The 10,504-nt window shown below is 41.5% G+C and overlaps 1 protein-coding gene across 1 annotated transcript; it reads left to right on the top strand.

The window, feature by feature from the left end:
- The first annotated feature begins 5,500 nt into the window (after positions 1-5,500).
- LOC108602525 (keratin, type II cytoskeletal 3) lies at positions 5,501-6,882 on the top strand. Its single transcript, XM_017990658.1, has 2 exons — positions 5,501-5,728; positions 6,095-6,882. The coding sequence occupies exons 1-2, from the start codon at positions 5,501-5,503 to the stop codon at positions 6,800-6,802; spliced, it is 936 nt and encodes a 311-aa protein (XP_017846147.1). The 3' UTR covers positions 6,803-6,882.
- The last annotated feature ends 3,622 nt before the right edge of the window (positions 6,883-10,504 follow it).

Below are 10,504 nucleotides of genomic sequence, written 5' to 3' on the forward strand. Positions count from 1 at the left end.
TGCTTTACCTCGCACCTCGAACCTTGGCACTGGCCATCCATCCGAGCCGAGCCAGCCCATCCGGCAGCTTGGCAACTAACTCAGTCGCTGCTGCCGCCGCCGCCGGCTCGCAGCGCTCTTAACTTTCCCTTTTCAACGGCTTTTTATGAGCTCGCTTTTGTATTTGTATTTGTATTTGTATCTTGGCTCGACTTAGTTGTCGTATTCAATGCTGGTAATTAAATTATAAAATAAATGCATAAAAAACTAATTTGTCGTTTTATAATTTTTATGCAGCATATGTAATATACTTTTAGCTCTGTGCGTGTGTGTGTGAGTTTTAATAGTTCGCTACTGCTGCTGTTTATATAAGTTGCCTCCCCTCCTTGCCCAGTCACACAATTGATTTTCTAAATTTCAGTTTTTGATTTTTAATCGGGCAAGCAGCGAGTTGACAATAAAAAGAAATACTCCATCCGGATGATGCTGGCAACGTGTCTGAATGCTGTGTTGATGTTGTTGTTGTTGTTGTTGTTGTTGCTGTTGCTGTTGGCGGTCCACTGCATAAATGAAAGTTCATAAAGAAATTAGCTGATTAATCGTTGTTCGATGAGCTTGGAAAATGACCGCGCTCTGACTGAAAGTGTCACGCAGCCTACATCTGTGTGAGTCTCTCAGCTTCCACACACAAAAATTTCACTTTTCAATGATGCCGATGCTGCTCTTTTGCTGCTTCTCCATCGACTCTTGGCTGTTGGCTGTTATTGTTGCCAGCGCCAGCACCAACAACAGCTGACCGTTGCCGTTTCACATGTAAATTAATTTTTAACCCAAATACCGCAAATTCTTTGGAACAAGCAAGCGTCTCGACCAGCCCCTGGTGCCCCCAGTTCCGCCGGATTTTGTTGTCCAAGCATCAGGTCAGCTCTCAGTTTTCGTTTTTTGCCCCTTTTTTTTTGGTTTTGTGTGTATTTTTCATTACTTTTTTGTTTATTATGCAAATTCGCTTACAATTCGTATGGCCATAAAAATGGACTAAGGTATAAAATTCTCATTTGCTAAGCATTTTATGGATTGTGAAATTCATTTAATTCAGTAAGAAATTAACTTACTTTATGTGCAGTAAATAATTTTCATTTAAAATTGGACAAATTTAAATAATTAATATTGCAAGCGAGTAGCAACGAATTCTACTGAAAAATATGCAAAGAATTAACCGTACGTAAATAATTTGTTTGCTGGTATTTTTCATAAGAATTTTAAATGGCTTAGCTCTAAATATAAAATATTTCAAAGACAAAATCGTCAGAATTATTTAGGGAATTTCTAGCAAGCAATGCTTTGACTATTGATGTCGTTTAGAAATTTTAAGAATTTCGTTTTGAAGTGCATTGCATCATCTCTATTTTTCACTTTCTATTTGGACACAGATTGTTCAGCAATCGTTGCTATTGAAGCCAGTTAAAATCAGCGCAGCAGCAGCTTTATGTAAATTGTAGTTATTTGTTATCATATTCGTATATACAATAGGTATGTCCGTTGCTTGGGCTGCTGTATATTGAATTTGGCTTCTTGGCACGACTTTCTCCGCAAAAATTGTTTTTATTTATTTATAAAAAATTTTTTTCCAGCTGCTATTGTGACTCCTCCTTGTTACTTTGCACGCCTTGTTGTTGCTGCTGGTGCTGGTGCTGCTGCTGCTGGTTCTGGCTGTTGTTGTTGCTGAATGATTTTTTGTAATTTTTTAAACAAACACACCTACATACCGAAAACACGAAATATTTTTTCAATGAGACTTTAATAACAATGCCGCAAATATTTAATGCAAAGTTGGGAATGTGCGCAAATGAAGTTGGGGCAGATAAATACCCAGCAAATAAAACTTAATAGTTATATAAATAATATAAACATTTTACACATAGTTGTGTTTAATTAATTTTAGACTGTGCATAAATGAATAACGACAGAAATATTTGCTAAAGAATTTTATACAATTTAATTGTATCTACCTTTTACTATTTTCACAGGGTACAAGCACTGCATAGTGTATTCAATCATAAAATAACAGAAATATTTTTACTTTCTGCACACACGTACATCACACACACACACCCACATAGAAAATTGATTGGCAAATACACGTCAAGTGGCTACAGTAAAGAAGCAGCAGCAGCCACAGCCGCAGCAGCACAAGCGGCAGAGGCGCAGAGATGTTGGCAAACAATGTGAAATTGTGCTACCGATTTGCTGGCAACTGGAACCGTTTGTTGTATTTCTTATTTGTTTGACGTGCCGTTGGTTTAACGCTGCTGCTGGCTGTCATTTGTGTGTCCACACGGTACCATTTTGTGGACCGTTAAGTTAGCAGGCTTTGGCAGCAGTCCGGCGGAACGCGGCCTCGATAGGCAGCGACGTCAACTGAAACGAAAATCTTTTCTAATTAGTCGCCAGCGCATACGAATCTCAAAGATTTTTCCCCAATTTGAAACTCGCTTTTGTTTTCTATGCAAATTAAGCGAAACAAAAATAAATACAACAAAAAAACTTTCACAAACAAAAAGTTACAAAAAAGTTAACAATTCAAATAGATTTTTTTTATTTTTTATTTTGAAACAGCTAAGGCCTGACTGAAAAATAAAACTGTAAAATGCTTAATTTGCCGACTAACTAATGAATGTGGAGAGCAATATGCAAAGCGAAACGAAAGTGAGAACATCATTAATTATCTACACATGCTCGCTAAACTCAATACATAAATAAGCTCGTAAAGGGTGGGCGAATGCAATAATTTAGGCTTTAGGGAAAATCGCTGATGCCTCATAGTTTCTATTGTATTAAGAAAAGATATAAGTTGAAACTGCAACTCATAAATATTTGCAACTGCAACAGCCGAATACAAAATTTGCAATCAGTAAACAAAAACATTAAGCGGAAGCAAACGCTCGTTAAATCGAGTGTCTAGGATTTTCAACTGCCAATATGCATACACACACATTGACTTGTTTGTTTCAATGTGTGTGTGTGTGTGTGTGCTTGTGATGTAATGTATTGCTGCACAAGCTGTCTGTTTATTATTATTGTTATTTTGTTGTTGAACATTTGGGTAGCATTTGGCAATTTGTTTGCACTGGCCTCGTCGTTGCCATTGGCATTGCGCACAGTGGGCAGTAAAAAGGCGCTGGCTGCGCTGCGCTGCGCTGCTGCTAAAAAAGCAGAGAGCGTGTTCAATTACGGCGAAATTCATTCATAAAAACGCCCGACACTTGGCCGGCTACTTTTCGCATGAATGGACTATGGCTTGTGGCTTTGTCAGTTGCCAGTTTGCCACTTGCCTGTTTTCAGTGACTCTTTGGCACATGTCAGATTGATGGCGTTCAGCGCGTGAGCCAACATAATGTTAATGGTCGTGCGGACTCTGTGTGCGTTTTTATTTTCTGTTTTTATCTAGCTAAGCGGATATGCAATTGTGGGCTGTGTGTTGCGCCTATATTTGGCATCATTTGCATTTAAATGTGCGTCGATTGTCCGATGCGGTGAAAATCGAAAACTGAAATTTCAATAAGCGACTCACAACCGTTTGCTTTGCCTTTGATTTGCTTTTCACTGAGGCTGCGCCTCTTTTTGTTATGAAATTGTGCAGACGACGGCTTGAGACAGCTTACGCCTTTTCGCTTTTACCGTTACATGACGCGCCATTGACGTCACAAACGTACTGATACGGATACGAATTGATGATTAAATTGTAGTGGCAAATTACGCATACGCCCCATTGACAATGATTCAGGTGTTGTCATAAGCTGCAGATCCGTTTGCTGGTGTCAAGTGTCGACAAGCTTTGTGATACGCTGTTTGTGTCGCATTCACCTTGAAACGAAAGACAATTGTTGACTTTTCATCCGCTCCTCAGGCCAAGCACGAACTCGTTGCTGGCTGCTGCTGACGCCAGACAATCCATAGAGCAGCATCTTCGTGCCCAATTTCGTTTTCATCTGCTACTATTACTATGCTGATGTTGATGCTTATGCTGATGCTGATGCTGATGCTGACAGCGTTTGTATCCGTAATTGTTTGCTTTTCGTGTAATTTCTCTTTCATTTCACTTGAGCAATTGAAGCGTGTGGTTATTTGCACTTTTGCTCAGCTCAAATTGTTGACTAATGTGTCACAATTGCAAAGTCAGGCAGCAATTTGTATCTGAATTTAATGCCCTCAAGGGGTTTTCACTTGTCGGCCACAGCTACAGTAGCGTCCACGAGCATTCCATTTACAGGACGTGCTTATCATTCCATTCAATTTCACCGCAATGAGTCGACAGTGGTCAGAGAAGTGGAGAGTCAAGCTTGGCAAATATGCTCACGTGCATAAATATTGTCATAGGGAGGGGGAGGGCCAAGATCTTTTATTAATGCTCTGGTTTAATTACCTCATTTTTGTGCTATAAATCGCTGTTAATGTTGCGCAATAAATGTCCAACTATGAAGTCACGAAAATGAAAAGTAATTTCAAGGCGCGCACATGCGATAAACAAAAACTGCCCAGCACCCTGCTCTACCTGTGTTTGCCATCAAAATAAAAACTTATTATTATCTGTATGTATATGACACATACACACACACACACACACACAGAGCGACAGACAGTAACAGTAGTATGAAAATATAATACGCACAACTTTCATTTCTTGGGGCCAAAAAAAAGTAACAAAAATAAATATAATAAACAAAAACAAAAGCGTTTAAAATTAACAAAGCCTGAGGAAGAATATGGCACATTGCTTGCAATGCAGCGGGGCAGAGGAGCTGCGGTGGGGTTAAGCATGACGTGCCACCTGTTTATCACCTCATGTGTTGTAATCTGTGGCACAACAACAATAGCTAAAGACAGAATGCTAAAAGAAGACGCTCCGACTAACTGTGAGCGTTGAGGCTGCAGTCAGTCAGTTAAGCGGAGAGAGAGAGAGAGATAATGTGAGAGAGAGAGAGAGAGCTTATCAGACAACCTTGGCGCATGCGCACGCGCGCTCTTTGGCAACTTTCTCGCACGCTCACGCTCACGCTGCCAGCCCAGCAAGAGGCCCTTGCGCAGTCGCAGTCGCAGCCACTGTCGCAGTCGACGTCGACTTTCTTTAATGCGGAAGCAGAAGCAGACAAAAGCGCGTGAGCATTTAGCGTTGGCGTTGCCGTTGACTGCGATGCTCGCTCACCTAATGCGTCTTCTATGAGCTGCTGCTGCTGCCGCTGCTGTTGATGCTGCTGCTGCTGTTGCTCTCTCGGCTTGTAGCCCTCTCTTAATTTATGTGCGCTGCTGACGTCGCTGTCGCCGCATCTGCTGCTTGGGCATTGGGCATTGGGTCTCTCTGATGCTTCACAATGCTTTTGCTTATGTGTGTGAGTGTGTGTGTGTGTGGACTTTTTACATAATTTTACGTTATGCCGCTGCGAGGCGTCCGTTAGCTTGAAAACTCTTTAAAAACAGCCTGACAGCGTCGAAAAATTATCAAACCGCAGCTTGTTCCATTCGAATGAACACACCAGTGACTTCGGTGGTGCTTAAGAGAAACAGTTTAGTACAAAATCAAAACAGTAGCAACTGCAACAATATGAAGTTCTTCGTAGTCACCGCTTGTGTCCTGCTCTTGGCATCCGGCATTTCGGCCGATCCTGTCAATGTGGCCGCTGTCAACGAAGAACAGTCGAGCGCATTTGCCAAATGCCTGGAAGCTGATTCCATCTCGTGTCTGCAGCTCACGGTACGGATTAACTAAACTAACCCAAAAAGGATTAACTATTATATAAGAACCACAACCAACCAACAAGTGACCACACAATGTGAAAGTGCAAATGATAACAAGTGGCCGTGGCCAATGCCCAGTGAAAGTCTTCTAAAGACCCCCCCAATGAACAAAACTAAATAAACAAGCTCAAATGTAAAAGTGAAAAGGATGAGCTGATATGTAAAAGTGTGCAAACAATCGCTTGGAATATGAACAGCCATCAATTAACACACATCACAATTACTTACTTAGGCAATTAGGCTATTGTGAATTGAATGAGTTGAACAAGTATCGCTAATTTGTGGCCTTCCCACCTTCTCTTTACGTGTCTCTCCCCTGCAGCTCTTCCGCAAGGCCAAGTCCATCTTCGACAATCCACAAATCGAAATCTTCGGCGGTGTCTCGCTGGTCAAGGCCAACGATGGTCGCCAGGGCAAGTCGCTAGACAACTCGATCGCTGTTGAGGCCGCTCCCTCCGTTGAGGCCCGCACCGCCGAGATGGGCAACTACTTAATGGACAATGCCAAGAGCTTCTTCGCTGAGCGCTCTCTGAACTTCAACTTTGCCAATGCCGCTCGCAGCGTTGCCCGCGCCATTCCCGATGACATCAAGGCCGATCTGCGTGAGTTGGTTGTTGAGTCCCGCACCCGCAAGAAGAAGCTGTTGAAGAAGTTCCTGCCAATCCTGTTGGGTGTTGGTGCTAAGGTTGCCGTGCTCGCTGTTGGCGCCATCTTCGGTCTGCTCTTCATGGCCAAGAAGGCCCTCATCGTTTCCGTCATTGCCTTCTTCCTTGCTTTGGCTGCAGGTGCCTCCAGCGGTCTGGGTCGCATTGGCGGCTCCGGCGGCGGCGGTCTGCTCGGCGGTCTCGGCGGTCTGTTCGGTGGCAAGAGCTCCGGCTCCGCTGCTGTCAGCTCTGGCGGCTGGTCCTCGGGCGCTGGTGCTTCCTCTGGCTGGTCCTCGGGCGGCAACTCCGGCTGGGACACACATGGCGCCTACAGCTCACCTGTGGCCCAGACCATCGCCTACCAGGGCTACAAGCAGGCCAGATAAGCTCTGAGCGCTCTGAGTCTAACCAAGAAGTCCCTAAAGAGGAGAGAGAACATTCGCTGCTCACAATGATGACCATTTAATTAATGCCTATATTTATATTTATTTATAAATTATTTATTCTAATTTATTTACCTGAACGTGAACGAGCGGGGCAACAACCCCAGAGCAAGAAAAAAAATCACAAAAAAAAATTATTGAAATTAGTGCCTTGCCTCCACTTCAAAAGGGAGACAGCCGAGATAATACATCAAACTACACACCACACAACCCAACTACAACTTTTCATCAACACACACACGCAACAGTCAACACCACCACCACCTCCAGCCAACACTCAACTCTACTCTATACACACCCTAATCTTAATTTCACTTTTCCACTCTACACACTTTCCTATGTTTCTATCTTTTCATATTTCCACGACTGCGCTTTGATTTATGGCCTCAAAATACTTGCAACTAGTCGCGCCCATAAATCAAAGACAGTCGCCTCAACTAACTGTCAACTATCAACTATCAACTGTCAATCTATGCATCTATCTATCTATCCACTTGTGTATCTATTAATCTCATTCACTATCTGTTTAACTTGTATCTCAATGAGAAACATTGTTTTCTTGCTTTTACCGAAAAAGAAAACTCCATCGAATGCTGCTACATCAAAGAATCAAATAATAATTCACAAAAAATATCTACAACTTGCGCATTTTCACTTTACGCCATTTCGCTTTCAATTTGCATGCACCCCCCATTGTCATATGCTCAGTCTGGCATCACTCATACGCCTCATTGTACGGCTGCTGAGCTGCGCCACAAGCAATTTGCATTTGTTTGGACGCTAACTTTCATTCCATTCTTTGTTATCAGCCACAAATCGAAGCCAGCGGCCTCGAATGTTTTCTAAAGAGAAAAAAACCAAAAAAATAACAACAACCAAAATTTCACCCACTTATAAATTTTTTTGGTTAATCTTCATTTTCACTGCGCTTTCCTCGGCCGTCTCTCTGCCTCTCGCTTAACACAACAACAATAACAACAACAAGACAGAATATAACAAAGCAATTTGCTAAGAAATAAAACAAACATTTGGCTACGCGCTTTTTTGGACTCATTCAAAGCCCCATACACCAGCTCAGCAGCTCCCAATGCACAATGAACTTAGTCGCACTAATACCCACAAATTTTGCACCTGCCAGCCACCATTATGCGACTGTCCATTGTTGTGTTGAGGTGCTAAACAACAAATTGAAAGAAAGTTCGAGATGCCTGGCCTGGCGGCCGATTCAGCAACAAAAACTTATTGTTATTGTAACCTAACTGCACTCTGCAGCCGACAAACGGGCTTTAAAGGGCCCAACCGGCAGCCGTTATTGCTGCCGACTGATGGGTGCTTTACTTATGAATATGACCCACTTATGGTAACTGCGCTGCGCACTTGGCTGTGTGTGCGTTGCTCAGACGCAACGAGATAAAGCTGCTGAGACTACGTGCCGTTCGCTTTGGCTTTCTTCAGATAAATCTACGCCGCTGGCAATTAATGTGTCGCCGACATTTACAGACTTTTGAGTATTTTTTGTCGCTTTTTTATTTTTGCCCCTCTCTCATGTGGGCCATGGCAACGCAAGCGCGTTGATTAGCTTGGCATTTAACATTCTGTATTTTTACTTTCTGGGCTTATTTCTAAGCGTCGTGGGTACATGACACTGTAAAGATTTTCGTCGTGGTCTTTCGGTAAGTGAAATTTGTAAGCAGCCCTACGTAGACATTGTCACGCATTGTATAGCTTGTCACATTCGAAGTCGTATAATGCCAGCCACTTAACAGAGTCATTCTACAAAAGAGTCTCACGAAATTTCCGAGTCATTTAGGAGCGATATTCTATAAAGCTTTTGATGTTAAGTGAAAGTGAAAGGAATTCTTTATTCGCTTGAAATGTGTTAGGCATACATTTGTTTTGTTCTATTTCACATTTGCATGAATGTATTTTTAAATCTTAAATATTTATTAGCTGGCCAACAGTTACCACACCCTTTCGACTTAAATAAAAAGTGAAATTTTGTTAAAGAACTGAATAAACATTGAGCTCAAAAAATTCCATTCAGCTGACAGTCAAACGACATAAAGCGGTGCGAATTTAAATACGAATAAATGCTGTCTTAATATAATGCAAATTATAGTTTATATCCAAGCTGGTTTTAAATATATATTATATGCAATAATAGGCTAAAAATACACTATCAATTAATCAGTTTGCTTTCCTGGGAGCCTTTTAACTTTTTTTTTTATGTTTATTAAACAAATTCTCAGTGGACTTGCAAACATTGTTAATTTACTTTTACTGAAATTTTCTTATTGGTGAATAATAGAAGCATCAAGTTCATTTTTAAATACATTAATGTTAACAACACTTGTAGACAATAAATTTCTAATGAGCGCATGCAGTCGATTTCATCGCGCCTGTGTACTTAAAATATTATTTTCACATTTTCATAATATTTATTAGTATTTTAGAAATAATAACAATATTTCGCTAAAGCAAAAGTAGGACTGAGAAATATTTTATTGTTCTTCAATAAATAGACAAATTTTTATCAAACTGTTTTACTAATTTTAAATTAAGTTTACTTTTTCAGTGGGCTGGTGCTAAAACAGTTTTTTTTTATTATAAGTTGTGTTCTGTCTTTTATTCCAGATGCTAAGTAACGAATTGATTATATTATAGCAAGCGAACATAAATTTATTACAAGCATGCATTGCGGCTCTGTATTTTCTTAATGCGCCTTTAAGCAAACCTCAGCTTACAGATCAGCTCCAAGCGTAGCTTTAAATTGATCGCGTGAGTGCAAAACTTGGCTCAGCCGAAGTGAAAGCTTTCACTGTGGCTTTCTTCAACTTTCACGAGAAAACTCAGCAGCGAAGTAGACTATATTTATAGCCTGGTTTTATTTCTGAGGCATACTTTGATCTTTTGAAGTGTAAGCATTTGGTTGATTGTGCTAAAATGTGGTTTGAGCTATGGCTAATGTTGATTGTTTATTTAGCTCTTTTTATTGTGTTTTGTGATGTAAAAGCTTTTGACCAAAATCGGTTGCGGTTGGCGAATTTCACATGCTATGCACGTGTGGTACTGTTATGGCCTTTTATGGTCTAAACAACTGCACACAGCGTTAACACGTTGCCGGCAAGGCGAGTGATATATTGAGTTTGCTGGCTGGCTGGGTGTTGTTGCTGTTACTTTTGTGGTGGTGGCTGTTGCATGTTTGTGTTGCAAGCGGCACCCCGCACGCTTTTCCGGTTTAGCGGTTGGCCACCATCGGCTGCCTGGCAGTCTTTCGGCTGGGCTTGGGTCAATGCACACTTTACGGATTTGGCTTTGGCCATTTCACTGCACAGGTAGCGCTGCTGGGTGAGCAGCTGGCTGGCCGTTGCTGGTGTGTGAAAGTGTTGCATTATTAATAAACTACTAACTGCAGCAGCGTATGCGTATGCTTAGTCGTAATTATCGGGCTGCTTGGGCTGCCGTTTGACATTGAATAATACCAATCTAAATATGTGCATAGTTGTAGCTGTTGCTGGGCCGAAAGACAAACACAAATGTAAATGCAAATGCAATGCAAATACAAATAGCAATGCGAACGACAGTAAATGGCGTGTGTTCAGTTGACAAATCGACCAAAAGGCAGTGCGTCAGATGTGTGAAAGT

This window comes from Drosophila busckii, chromosome 3R (assembly GCF_011750605.1).
Source record: "Drosophila busckii strain San Diego stock center, stock number 13000-0081.31 chromosome 3R, ASM1175060v1, whole genome shotgun sequence".
NCBI classification, from domain to species: domain Eukaryota; kingdom Metazoa; phylum Arthropoda; class Insecta; order Diptera; family Drosophilidae; genus Drosophila; species Drosophila busckii.

Bases quoted from the DNA above. Each gene is read 5' to 3' on its own strand.
- LOC108602525 (XM_017990658.1), top strand. From the start codon at position 5,501: ATGAACACACCAGTGACTTCGGTGGTGCTTAAGAGAAACAGTTTAGTA. The intron at 5,729-6,094 runs GTACGGATTAAC...TCTCCCCTGCAG, and splicing joins TCTCGTGTCTGCAGCTCACG to CTCTTCCGCAAGGCCAAGTC.